Source organism: Phaenicophaeus curvirostris, chromosome Z, assembly GCF_032191515.1.
Source record: "Phaenicophaeus curvirostris isolate KB17595 chromosome Z, BPBGC_Pcur_1.0, whole genome shotgun sequence".
NCBI lineage: Eukaryota > Metazoa > Chordata > Aves > Cuculiformes > Cuculidae > Phaenicophaeus > Phaenicophaeus curvirostris.
This window is the reverse complement of record NC_091431.1, coordinates 40,275,750-40,289,794: the sequence shown is the minus strand read 5'-3', so window position 1 is coordinate 40,289,794 and position 14,045 is coordinate 40,275,750. Positions and strand designations below refer to the sequence as shown.

Below are 14,045 nucleotides of genomic sequence, written 5' to 3'. Positions count from 1 at the left end.
GTATTGTGTCCAGTTCAGGAATCCTCAACATAAGAAGGATGTGGAGCTGTTGCAGTGAGTCCAGAAGAGAGCCACAAAGACAATCAGGGTGCTGGAGCACCTCTGCTATGAGGACGGGCTGAGAGAGTAGGGGTTGTTCAGCCTGGAGAAGAGAAGGTTCCAAGGAGACCTTATAATGGCTTTGCAGTACCTGAAAGGGCCCTACAAGAAAGCTGGAGAAGGACTTTTTACAAAGGCATGTAGTGATAGGACTAGAGAGAATGGCTTTAAATTGGAGGAGGCAAGATTTAGACTAGACATAAGGAGGAAATTCTTCACCATGAGAGTCATGAGACACTGGCACAGGTTGCCCAGGGAAATTGTGGCTGCCCCATCCCTGGAGGTGTTCTGCGCTGGGTTGGATGGGGCCTTGGGCAGCCTGATCCAGTGAGATGTAGGGGTTGGAATTAGATGATCTTTAAGGTCTCTTCCAACACAACTCTTTCTATGATCCTATGATTCTATGAATTTGCTTATGCTAAAGTATAGATATTGTGCCCCCTACAAAAAAGGCGCTTACTTTCTTTGCCTGATGGCGCCGCAAAAAACTGCTCAGCTTTTTTTTTTTTTACTTTTGAAGTGAAGATCTTTGTACAACCCAACTTCTCACAATGAATGAATCAAGAAAAAATTATGATGTTTTAAAATGTTACCTGTCTCAATGGTAAGTAATGATTTTCAGAATAGAGATTGATTTTTTTCTTTAGAATAGCAAATCTCACACTAATTTATTTCAATAGCAAGGCAGAGAACAAAGGTAATTGGAGCCCTACTGTGAACAGCCTTGAGTCTCTGCTTACTTTTTCTTGTCTGTAACTTGAATTGCTCATTTATCTTCTCTTACCTCTCATTTAAAGAAAAATATGTGAAAGGAGGTGAGATAGTAAGCTAGCATCATAATATAAAATTTCTGTGGAGTAACTAGTACAGAAAAGAACTTTCCTCATGAATTCTTGAGTAAAATTCAAGCAGAGAGTAAAGTTAAATCCCTGAGCTTCCAGAATGCATTCTATATATATGTATACTCAGGGTAGCAAATTTGTATGAATCCTCTTTGCACCATGAACTCACTGAAAAGAGCTACCTCTTGAGCAGAGCTTATGGGAAGGAACAAGGCCCAGGTAGGTATTTGCTGCAGATTCTGCTGTTTATGCTTTTGTCCTCTTGGGCTCTTGCACAAACATCCGAAAGCACAGCTCCTGAAGCTTATATGCAGTATTTAATGCTCATGTTACTGACAGCACTCTTCAGGAAATTTTAAAATAAATTCTCAGGATGTAATAGTCAAAGCTGCAGCCAGTCCACCAGAAGAAGTAATGGCTATGGTGTGATGCAGATACATCTGAAGGATAAGCGTTTGTCTTTAGGCCATTCTTCACTGTCCTAGTTCTCAAGTAAGTCAAACCGGCATACAGCAGACAAAAATGTGGCACAGGAAACTGAGTAGCCTTGGGAAAATAAAGATCAAATGTTTTTGATGATAGTGCCATTTTCACTAAGTTACTAAAAGAGCTACACCAGCAAACAAGCCACAAGCATTTCCCTTAGACTGAGTGTGGCAACTGAAATAACATTTGGTCTTTGGAAAATGTGTTTTTAATGATCAGTCAAACAGAAACCAGGGATGCTAGAATTTATCATGGCCTTATAATAACGCTTGCTTTAATCTCCTAGACCCTTTCTCTTTGAACCAGAAATGTTTAAACTAGCTCAGAATCTTAGACATCCAAGACAGAGAATGCAATGCTACTCAGATTCACATTGTGCTAATTTAATGCAAACAGAATGAGTACTCCAGGGCAGAGGAGTTCTGTTCTCATGAGGGGCTTTGTACCAAAATGCTGCACGCTGTGCTGTTGCTCTTTGGTGGAGAAGGCAAAACATGCTTACTGCATTGTTGCTCAAGGAAGTGGATTAGATCCAATGAAAGCAATAAAGCATCTGTGGCATTTTCCTATGACATACAAGTTGCTTTTTTATGTTTTCATGGAAAAGTTATCTCTGACATGGCTGGCATGTAAACATTTTCCAGTGGCGTTTCCACGGAAACAGGTAAAAGCGTGCGCATGTGTATGCATGTGTGCGCGTATGCATGCGCGCGTCTGTGTGTGTAGGTGGAAGGAAAAGGTGTTATCTTCAGATTGGAAGCTATTTTTAGGAAAGCCACAGGTTAAAACGACTATGACTGCATACTCTTAATCAAATGCTTGTTAAGAAGGTGGTGAGGGGGATGGGAGACAATTGCACTTCTCAGAAGGATCATTTCTCTGAAGGGCACCCTATAAAACATTTAATGAGATAAGCAATGTCCTTTCAGTCTTCTTTCATTTTTTCATACATGCTCAGTACAACTCTCTTAAGTTTTAGATAACAGAGTCTTCTCCTTTGTGGCAACCTGCTAAAGGTTAAGAGACAGAATGCGGTAAGTAGAACAAAATCCCAGAAGAACACGCAATATCCAGCAGGAGGGAATGCAATTTCTGGCTGCAAATAAAGCAGGAATATCTTACAGACCATATGGTGGGAAGAAGTATTGTTCCTTGCTGTGCTGGTTAGGAACTGGGAAGGCCACAGCCATCCGTCCTTCGCAGCTGATGATCCTAGTTTTATCAAAGTGTAGGAGATCTGCTGCTTCTTACAGTGGGAGTGGGATTATGTAAGTCTTACATTCTTGGACAAATGACTGGGTTGCTGGGTACATTTTCTGGGAAGTCTTTTTGAATTTCTGCAAGCAGCATCAGGACAGAGTTTATCTGTTTGCTCAAGAGATTGGGCTAGCAAGAGGACACCTGAGGTTCCCTGGAGGAGAGAGAAGTAAGAAGAATGCAGTTAAGGGCCTGGGAAACAGGCAAAAAGCAAGAAGTAGAGATTGGAAGAGACAAATGAAGAAATTGAAAGAAAAAAAAGAAAAAAGAAAAGAAAGTAAAGCAAAATTCACCTAGTTCATGAGACCTTGTGAAAGTCCTTAACTAACAATGTCCTTGACTCTAGTGTTTCAGCCTTGTAAAATTGAAAGGAAGGAAAGCAGGAAAGAATAAGAATCTGGAAAAAAAATAAAGATGATACCCCGCTTTAAGATACTAGAAGAGGTAATAAGGAAAACTATGTCATGGCATTTGGAGCATTATGGGTTTTTTTAAAAGGAACTTTAATAAATAAAATTCTTTCTTTCAGACTGATGGAGTTTAATCTGCAGAATCCATCACTTACAAACCTCCCTGCTTGCTCCATCTTGTCATTTGGGTAAGTATAAGTAACATACCCCACCTCTGACAGAGCACAGTAGCTTTTCAGGATGTCCTAATACTTGCTGAAAATTAATATAGAAGTCCCAAACTTTGCCTTACAGAAACTTCAAGATATCTAAAGGGAGATGAGAGGAAGACATTGCTGAGTAATGTACTGTTGCAATAATTTTCCTTCCTTAGCCTTCAGTTGCTTGAAATTGAAACCATTATCTTGAATGATGAGGCTACTTGACCTTGCAGATTTTTGAACAAGCTCAGAAACAGCTTCATTACAATGCAAAATCATAGGATATGGACATTGCTGTGAGATGTGACTGCTTCGGATTGCTTTTCCTTCATAGTTTTCACTGAACAATCTCAGTGGAAAAAAATCTCACAAAGCAAGACTACTTTACTTCTAAAGCTACTAAACTCTAGTAGAGTTCCATACATCCCATAGACTGATTTACTTACAGTCTTAATGGGTTACACCATGCTATGTCATCCTTTATTGACCTTTGAGAATAGAGGTCTAAAAGTGACTCTGCTTGCTGGATTTTGCCTTTTTTTTTTTTTTCTCAAGTGAAAGAATAGTCTAAAGACATATTTCACTGCAGCATTGAGGTCAGACTCTCAAGAACAGGATCCAAGATCTAAGTGGAGCCTGAAAACAGATCTTTCCTTGCCTTAAAATGCTGAGTGCTGAAATGCAGTGAGATTTTTCAATACATAGATTTTACTTGTCTCATTTATGTAAGACTAATGCTTTGTTGGGCTGACGAAGATCTTTAAGTGGCATACCAGTCTTAACAACTTAGATTAATAACAGGAACAGTAATTTAATGTTCTATTGTGCTCTCCTTTCCATGGGAGATTGATTATATTTACTGAACATTCAAGATATCAAAAATACCCATCTCTTTTAGATCCTTGACTCCGATTCTCAATTCCTGGTCCCAGAGACAAAAATTATCTGTAGACAGTGAAGGATTAAAGCTATCTGCCAATATTTACTGCACTAAGACACCAGCTGGCCAGAATCATCTTGTCATTTCTCGACCTCCAGCTGTGTAAAGCAAACAGAATCTTTTCCCAAAGACTCACCCCCTACACATTGTGGTGTTTTACCCAGTCTTGCAGAAAAAAATTGGATAACCTCTCCCTGTTATGTTTCAGTATAAATTATGCTCCTTGTGAAAGATAATTTGGCTTAGGAAGCAGCCAACAGACATAAACATACTCCATTGCTTGTTCACCACTTCTAATTTTTCCTGATGACTTGCAGAACCTTTCAAGGAAACAATTGCAGCTCCAGTGATATTGCTCAGGTCACAAAGAAGGCAAGGGGCTCTCTGCTTTGGACTAACAATACTGTTAAATGCTAAATAAGGGAAAGCAACTAAAATATCAAAATTTAAACCTCGGATGACTCAAACCAAAATACGGCCATTGCCCTTCTCTCATGATTTTGCTGTATGTAAATGCAACACAGCTCATTCCACTTTAAATAAGGAGAAGCTGATGTTATGGTATAGGCCACTGCTCAGCCACCTCTTGCAGCACCTCTCCTGCATTGCTATAGCTTAAATGAGAAGGATAAAAAGTAAGCTGTACAAACAAAACCATTATAAAAGCTTCTTTGTCAAGGATTATTTTCAACAAGACTTTCTCTATGCAAGGTTTGCTGTGCCCAAGTTCAGCAAAATCAATTCACAAGCAGTTTTCCACTTGTTTGCCTACTTGAGCTGCAGGTAGTATTGATAAAATTTAAAAATAAATAAATAGATTAAAAAAGGTCCTGGCAGGGCCAAATTTTTGCTGTTAGCTACTCTAGAGTATTAAAAATTAATTAATTAAGACGTTAGCTCAACTGCATAGCTATTTCAGTAGCCATTGTGCAAGTTAGAAACAAGTTATGCAGTTACTTATTACTTACAAAGAGTATACGTTAAAAAAGCCACATTTAAGCATGTAATTACTTCTTTTACAGATTTTAACCATATGAAATAGGAGTCATAGAAACAGTAGTATTCTATATCTTATTTGGGTTAATTCATTATTTGTCTCAAGGCAGTATGAAGAAGTGGTTTGCATGCAGTTCCTCCTTTATAACTACTTCTAACTACCCCATGAAGCACAACTTGCCAGGACACGCTTTTAGGAGAAAAGGTTTTGTGCATTGTGATGATAACCAACCAACCAATTTCCATTAGCTATATTAAGGGCTGCAAACATCTTATCCGATAAGTACAAATACATTTCCTAAAATAATTCATTCCAGACTGCCATCTTACCTTACACTGAAGGGCAGGGACACAAAAGTAGAGCTTTTATATACAGCAAACCATACTGCGTGTTCAGTTGTAAATGAAAATGAAATATATTACAGACAGTTCATATTAACAGCTTCTTGCTATTAAGATGTATACTTTCAGTCAAAAGCACAATCAAGCATGCAATATATTTACCAATATAAAAATAAAAATTAAAAAAGACATCAACCTCTTCTTCAACATTGTGGGCGATTCCATTCTGCACTGGTCCTGAATCACTTGGTGGTGTTACTGCAACTTCCACTTTTGCACTTTTTTCTGTGGCATCATACATAAAGAAGAGTGAGAAAATAACAGAACAGAATATTAAGTACCAAATCCATTAGTGAAACTACTGTCATATATTTAACCTGTGTAAATCATCAAATACTGAAGGTGGACATATATCTGCCTTCAAAAGAGAGAGACAAAAATTCTGTCGTCCATTTGACCAGTACACATTTTGAAGAAAACTTTTATGAGTGGTGAGCTTGCATTTGAAGAAACTATTCTACAGGTACTCATGTCCTAAAAACTTTACATTTTTTGCAATATTCAGTCATCTTTTTTATGTTAAACTTACTGAGTCTAATACTTCAGGTAAAAAGTGACATAACATTCGCCCCACATAAAAGAACACAACATCTTGCATTTTTGCAGGGGAGGGGGTATATTCAAGAAGATGTAACTTTTATGACACACTAACCTCTGCAATCAGTCAAGTTACTTCCAAGTTGTAATCATGCTCTTTCCCATGCAAATGTGTGGGAAAACAGTAAATAGATAGTCTAATAACATCCAATTACAGAGGATGATCTTTAACTCAGAATCCTGTAGTCCTTGTCCTAAGTGCTTATAGGAATGAAAGGGACAAAACTGGACCCTTGGTTTCTGATGAAAAATCTATTCAAATTTATTCTTACTTTGACTATCCAGGATTTCTCTAAAGAGTATTTTTTCATTAAGTACGTACTAGATAAAAATTTCAGTGGCCGAAAATCGCTTGGACAATAGCAGTTTATGGGGAATAGCACTTTGAAATGTCTAACTCAAGTTCAACACGCCTTATGGTATGCTCTTGTGCACGGAAATAAATACAGCTGTCTAGTTACATTACTGCTATCCTGAGATTCTTCTAAATTAAAAATCTGAGATCACGGCCACAGCAGAGTGCTAGACTATCTGTAATTATTTCAGTGCATTTGTGTTGTCTCTTAACCCCACAGACAGCATTATGGTTAATTAACAGAATATCCCATCCAACTGCTTGTTTCTGGAACCAAAAAGTATCTAAACATAGCACAAGGTCAGAAAAAGCATCAACTAACAAAATGATGCAGCTACTATTGGGCACATTAGCATCTGTTTTTTTAATGCAGAGAATATGCTGAAGTAAAGTAGAGAAAAATGGATATAGTACAGATTCTTACCCTTAATGGAAAACCATAGCAAGGTAATTTTGTCCAGTTGGAACAGATGGGCCCAAATTACTCTGGCAAGTAGTAAATAGACAAATCAAATTTTAAATATAAAAGTTTTATATTTAAAATATTTTGTGACAAGGATGACATCACATAAAACATATTAACCTAGAGCAGGTCAATAAATTCATTACATTTTCACATATAAACTACGAATAAGTTTTGTCTCTCTCTTTTGTCACATCAACACATATCCAAAATCAGCAACGTTTTCTTTCAACCCTGCCAGAAGGGTAAATGCCTCGACTGTTCTCTTCTTGCACTTTCAAACACTTTTATATAGGGAATCAGAATATTTTTACTAAAATAGTATAAGGAAGCAGAAGGAGAAATTAATCCCTAAGGATTTTCAAGCAAAATAGAACAGTGAAAAAGGCCCTCAGGAACAGATGATAAATCTAGACTGCAGCACTCACCATGATTAGCAGCTCCATTCTGCCTTTCACTGTCTTCCACCTGGCACTTCTTTTTGGCGATCTTATGCAGAATTGAGGCTCTTTCCTTGAACTTTCCTAAAAGAAAGTATTTTTATTATTAAAATGTAGCCATTTTGAAAAGGAAAGTTTCTTTACTGTAGCTTAGGCTCCATAAATCAGTGTTGATAATCCTCAAACAGCAAACGTGATAAAACACTACCTTATGTTCTCCTACACACTTTTTTCTCTTTAGTGGAAATAAAAATGTTGGTTTTTTTCACCCTATGCTGAGAACTCAGCAACAAATGAACGAGAAATTGAAAACAAAAGCTATATTTTCCTTCCGAAGTAGTCATTAAAGGTCCAACTATAAATGTGATGTTGTAGGATTTCAGCCTAAACAGAAGATATGTACAGATGAATAAAGATATTGTAAACAAACACAAACAGTTTCAGGTCTCAGTTAGTAGCACAGTAAGACAGAATTTCAGACAAACCCAGATATTGCACGATGGTGACTGTGGTCAACATTGTCACTTCACACTCAGCTATGTGCCTGTGACTTCTACAGATAGAAGTAGGAGAAAAAATACCTAGAACACATGATTTCCATACCAGCTGCTCAAAGAGAAATTTTCTTCTCAGCTTGCCATGTGTTTTTCATCTCCCATGAGGTTAACAATGCATCTCATCATCTAGACTGTCTTGACGGCAACTCATCCTATCTTAAGAGAGGTCTCAAGTCCTGCCACTTTTTATTGACCACTGAGTCCAAATAAAACATTCATACTAGGCACTCTCGAAGTTGGCAAATATTAAGCAACCTCTACATTGGTTGATCCTTCTATGCAAGGACTCTTTGGACAGCTTATAAGAATCTATGTCACGTAGAAAGATGATTTATTTGTCTTTCTTTATCGTTGTCCTCATTGCTACTGCTATTTAAGTATTTTCCAATCTTTTTAAAAAGTGCAACTGGTGGCTATAGTACAATTTTAATTAAGAGCACTATTGCCATACAGAGTCTGTTATTGTTTGAATTCTTCATCTCCAGTTAAAAAATCCATTGAAAACTGTTGGTGTCCCTGCAGCAAAACCAGCTCAATCTTAAGACCAAAAGATGTTTCAATGGAATCACATAATTCATTCCCAGTGGCAAGTAACATTGAGAAGACACAACTGAACTCATTTAGTTGGATAACAGTCACTGCTTCCAAGTTGAAATAGAAGACACAGAATAGTAAGTTTTAAGTCAAGAAAGAAATCCTTTCTTCCCTTCTCACAAACGGAATCTTCAAACCCCTGTAATAATACTTTTGTATGTGAAGAAGCATATGCACAGTCCACAGGGACTATCATTTGCTCGGAAGTGGAATTAATCTGTCAACAGCAGATCACTTGGGAAGTAATAAAAATACCATAAAGTTTTAATTAGCAGTAGTGTCCTTTCAGCAGTCCCTATCTTTTCATGAACACATCATGCTCCAAAAAATATTTAGCCATTCACAACATATTGCAAAGATTACCTTTTTGTTACATGATACCTAGAGTAAAATGGCCTGCAGAAGAGTATCTAAGCAGAGAACGCAATCATAAATAGCATGCTGTTTTATTATTGCAATGCACAGGGTTGGTGGAAGAGAGTTTAGTTAGAAGGTGAAGAATAAACAAAGAGTGAAAGAAAGAAAAAGAGAGAGGGAGAGAGAAAAGGAATTGCTTGAGATATCAGATAAGAGAAAGCAAAAATAGAGGAAAAAGTACAGATCATATTTCCAAATATTTTGAATTGAAATGCTAAGTCTTAGCTTCTCCTGAAACATTAGAGGCATTTAAAAAGTGCTTATCCAGCAGCATGTGTAGATAGGTGCCTGTGGAATTTTCATATACATCTGAAAGGGGCATGCATAATTTTCACACAATGTATATGTCGGTTTCCTAAAAGATTGAATTAGATTTCAGACTTCAACCCAACTTCATGTACTTGAGAATTTGGCTTGTGATGTCCTAAGTACATAAATGTATTTTTTGCAAGAAATAGAAATGACGCAGCTGAGACATTTTCTGAGAAATATTTGTGGAACCATTCATGTCTTCCCCTCCTTCAGGTTGGTGCAGGACCTTTTGATTTAAGGGTCAATGTAAAAGGCTTAATTAAAAGTAATCCAGAATTTTATAATGTTACTTTAGTCTTTTGTTTGAGATTGCTTAAAATTGTTTAGGCCTTTTTTAATAGAGAAACTTGAGCTGTTATTGAACTGAAAAGAAAATGTTTCCACAGATACTCATACTGTCTTAGTTTAGCTTAACTGAAGTTGTTTTCAATATGTTTTTCACATTTCCAAGAGCCTCTATCCATCTTTAAGAAGACTTTCTCATATGGACTTTTAACATTGTAAATTATGCTGCTTCACTCAGGAGATTGTTCCACAGTTATAAGCCACTGTGATGGAAATTAACTTCAACAATTTGAAACGGAAACTGTACTTTGGTTTATTTTTATTTCTCAGTATGTGCATTGTTTTACACTGTTTTACATTTTTCTATATTGTTTTACATCATTATCTTCCATTTGATTCACTCAGTATAATTAACAAACGTGTGAGAAAATGATGAAAAGACATTATCAACCATCAAAAGCATAAAAGTGAGGAAAGCAGTAGCACTAGCCTGCAGGAAGACAGTAAGGTGTAAGAACACAAAGCAGAAGTAAATAACCCAGAAGAATTCAGTGATGGGTCCAGCCCTGTTCAATGTCTTTATCAATGACCTGGATGAAGGCATTGAGTGCACCCTTAGCAAGTTTGCAGATGATACTAAGCAGGGTGGGAGCATGGATCTGCCAGAGGGAGGCTCTGCAAAGGGATCTGAACAGGCTGGACCGCTGGGCTGAGAACAATGGCATGAGGTTTAACAAGGCTAAATGCCAGGTTCTGCACTTGGGGCACAACAACCCTATGCTGTGCTACAGACTAGGAGAAGTCTGTCTAGAAAGCTGCCTGGAGGAGAAAGACCTGGAGGTATTGATTGACAGCGACTGAACATGAGCCAGCAGTGTGCCCAGGTGGCCAAGAAGGCCAATGGCATCTTGGCTTGTATCAGAAACAGTGTGGCCAGCAGGTCCAGGGAGGTTATTCTCCCACTGTACTCGGCACTGGTGAGACCGCTCCAGGAATACTGTGTTCAGTTCTGGGCCCCTCACCTCAAGAAGGATGTTGAGGCTCTGGAGCGAGTCTAGAGAAGAGTGACGAAGCTGGTGAAGGGGCTAGAGAACAGGCCTTATGAGGATTGGTTGAGAGAGCTGGGGTTGTTTAGCCTGGAGAAGAGGAGGCTGAGGGGAGATCTCATTGCTCTCTACAATTACCTAAAAGGAAGTTGTGGAGAGGAGGGAGCTGGCCTCTTCTCCCAAGTGACAGGGGACAGGACAAGAGGAAATGGCCTCAAGCTCCACCAGTGGAGGTTTAGGCTGAACATTAGGAAAAAATATTTCACGGAAAGGGTCACTGGGCACTGGAACAGGCTGCCCAGGGAGGTGGTTGAGTCACCTTCCCTGGAGGTGTTTAAGGCACGGGTGGATGAGGTGCTAAGGGGCATGGTTTAGTGTTTGATGGGAATGGTTGGACTCGATGATCCAGCGGGTCTCTTCCAACCTGGTTATTCTATGATTCTATGAATTCTATTTTCTGTTCTTATTTCTAGGAGAAAGTAGGAACTCATGGTTCCTCTTTAGCAGTTCTATGTACTATGGGTTTAACTATGTAAGAGTAATTTTCACACCATCTGGTACCATGAGGGTTTAGGTAAATGACAATGCTTGATTCCATAGACCCCCAAATGGATAGATTCTTATAGAAAAATCTTAATTTATCTAGAGTCACTAAATTGCGACAGGTTTTGCAGCTCATTTCAGTTTACAAAGGATGGAATAGAAGGAACAGGAGATCATAGGCAGGTCATTAGCAAAGAAGGTAGCTTAAAACTAAATTTCTTTTATTGAATATATGCAATAAATCAGTATTGTATATTATAGATATGTCTTGATCTGCATAAGTAACTCCTGCTGGCATCAGTTGGTAGCGATTCTCCTCTTTATCAAGGATACATTAAAAAGCCAATCCTTTGACTACTACCTAAATTACAGTCTGCATATTCCCTGGGTCAAAAAAGCCTTTGATTTAACAGGAAAACAGTTTACCTTCAGAAATTTATTTGATAAAAAAATCCAAGGGTCTAGTATTTGTCTAATTTTTAGTCTCTGATCAAATGCAAATTACTATATTTGAGCTTTCATGAGTCTGAAGATGTCAAAACCGCAGCTGTTAAGCAGTCCGAACTGAACTTACCAGTCCTGCTCATGACCAGGAACACAACAGGTGGTTCACAACTGATAAACATCAAAATATCACCTCACGTACTTCCTCATTTAATGTTAAAATCCTGCAGAAGCATCACATGAAAATATATGCACTTCTGTTATGTTTTAGGCTATTTGTGGAGGCTACATCAGCACAAGATTACCCTGAGGGTCTCTTCTCATCTAGCAGGGCTTATTTTCTCTCGCAGTTGGGCCTGATTAATCTGCAATCTCCACTCAGGGTTTGAGGACTTGGAGATAAAGATGTACTACATTAGAAAAAAATCCATGGATTTGTATTTGGGTTTACATGTTTCTGTGGCTAGCTTTCTGTACAAACTATGAAAAAACTCACTTGAAAACGGAAGAGAAAGAGGAAAACATATAAGGCAAGTAAGTGTGATGCAGAGTGATAGTGATTATACTTCTGAAAATCCAAACAGAAAGTTAAAAATACAGCACACCGACCTAAATACAGCTTCTGGAACATACTATCCATTACTTGCTTTGTGAAATTCATGAAAATGTTGAAGACAGTTGTATTTGAGAAGGTAAACTGTATCATAGTCTTTTGTCAGTGTTAATACTCCTAGAGACTAAGAGCCTTCCTTTCTTATTTTTGCTACTGGTAGATTTTTTTTATATTTATTGATATTTATTTGATATTTATTGATATTGCTACAGTATGGTCCTGGATTATTTATTCAGGAGGAGTGCTTTCTGAGATTACATTAAATATTAACAGCATTACTGCAGCATAAGCACAGTATTTGTATATACATATATTGCATGTATCATATTAGCACAAGTGTTTGCCCTCAAAGAGCTACATTTAACTGTCAGTAGAATATTTATGAACATCAGAAGGCTACAAAGATAGCGACTACTTTTAAAATCATAGATTTGAAAATTCAGCATAAAAAATAAAAAACATGCCCAACTTGGAGATGACAATAAGAAATGACCTTCACATCTTAATTGTAATGAACACTGAGATAAAACATACTGCAAAAGCTTTAGAATTGATAGCTACATCTGAATGGCTTTAGCTAAGGACTCATTTGAGGTGCTCAAGAGGTGTATTTGAACACAGACAACACTGTTTGCCCAGTAAAATCTCCTCTAAGACATCTTTTCTTATATCGGTGCCACTCCTGTGAATCAGATCATGAATCTGGGCAATGGAGGGTGATGTGGCAAGACTGCCTTATAAGCTCATGCCTGCTACATAAGAAAACAGCATCTTCAATCCTCAGGCACAAAGGTGGAAAGAAATCTCTCTTACAGCCAGCCCCAGAATAGTACAGTTACAGTTGAGTATCAACAACAGATACAGAAAATGGGAAATAGTGAGAAGTTACCACTTCCCCACGTTCCCTGCCTTTCTGCCCCTTCCTCCTGCCCAAGAAATGATCATCAGTAAGTCATATAATGACGGTTTTCTTAAAACCTTTTAACTTCAAGGCTAATCTAAACTAGAAAATAGCCGTGTTTTTAGAAACAGAAAATGAAGCTATTTGCTTTGTGCTCCCAACTTTAAAATGAAGTAGGAATAAGTAGTTAACTTAGGCCTCAAGCTCATCTCCATCCTTAAAACTAGCATTAATTACTAAACTGAACATTCATTAAGCCATCTGTCTGACATTGCAATTAGAGAGCTGGACAAAAGGCCTTGATCCTATGGACAATCAGGTCTTAATTCAGAGAAACTTCCAAATTATTGAAAAGCTGACTGCACTAGGACTGAGAGTATGTGCTGGAAATTTTGTACAGAGTTAACTGCTTTCCTGAATCAGTATAATAAACTGCAATGCCTTTGAATCAACAGAAAAATTTCCCAAGATTTCACTGAGCCCTGATTCAAGCCCTATGAATTCATTCTTGTTTTGCTAGAATCAGGATTTTAAATTGCATAATTTTTGCATTGTAATTAAGCATAAAATTAATACTCCAGGAATAGTTATCCATAGTTCTCAAAGTTTATTCATTACTTTTCAATAATACAGTAACTGAAGTCACTTAATAATTGTTCTCAAACTGAGTGATTTGAACATCCATAAATTATCCTTGAATACATTGTAAAACTTGGCACAAAATAAGCATCTGCAACCTACATCATATTGTGCTGTACACTTTGTGAGTGTGGTTTCACATGTATGTTTTTAAGAAAAGCCCTCTGTTGTATTTCCTTATCTGAAGCAGCAAATCTGAAATGCTGA

At 37.7% G+C, this 14,045-nt stretch overlaps 1 protein-coding gene across 4 annotated transcripts in view; it reads right to left on the bottom strand.

Annotated features, from left to right (window-relative positions):
* The window catches only part of SLC24A2 (solute carrier family 24 member 2), a 105,276-nt gene that overhangs the window by 15,311 nt on the left and 75,920 nt on the right, over nucleotides 1–14,045 (bottom strand). For all 4 annotated transcript variants that reach the window (XM_069881199.1, XM_069881201.1, XM_069881200.1 and 1 more), the window contains 2 exons: nucleotides 7,476–7,571; nucleotides 5,769–5,857 (listed from right to left, as the gene is read on the bottom strand). In XM_069881199.1, the coding sequence (XP_069737300.1) occupies nucleotides 5,769–5,857; nucleotides 7,476–7,571 (185 nt within the window). The remainder of the gene's footprint in view (nucleotides 1–5,768; nucleotides 5,858–7,475; nucleotides 7,572–14,045) is intronic.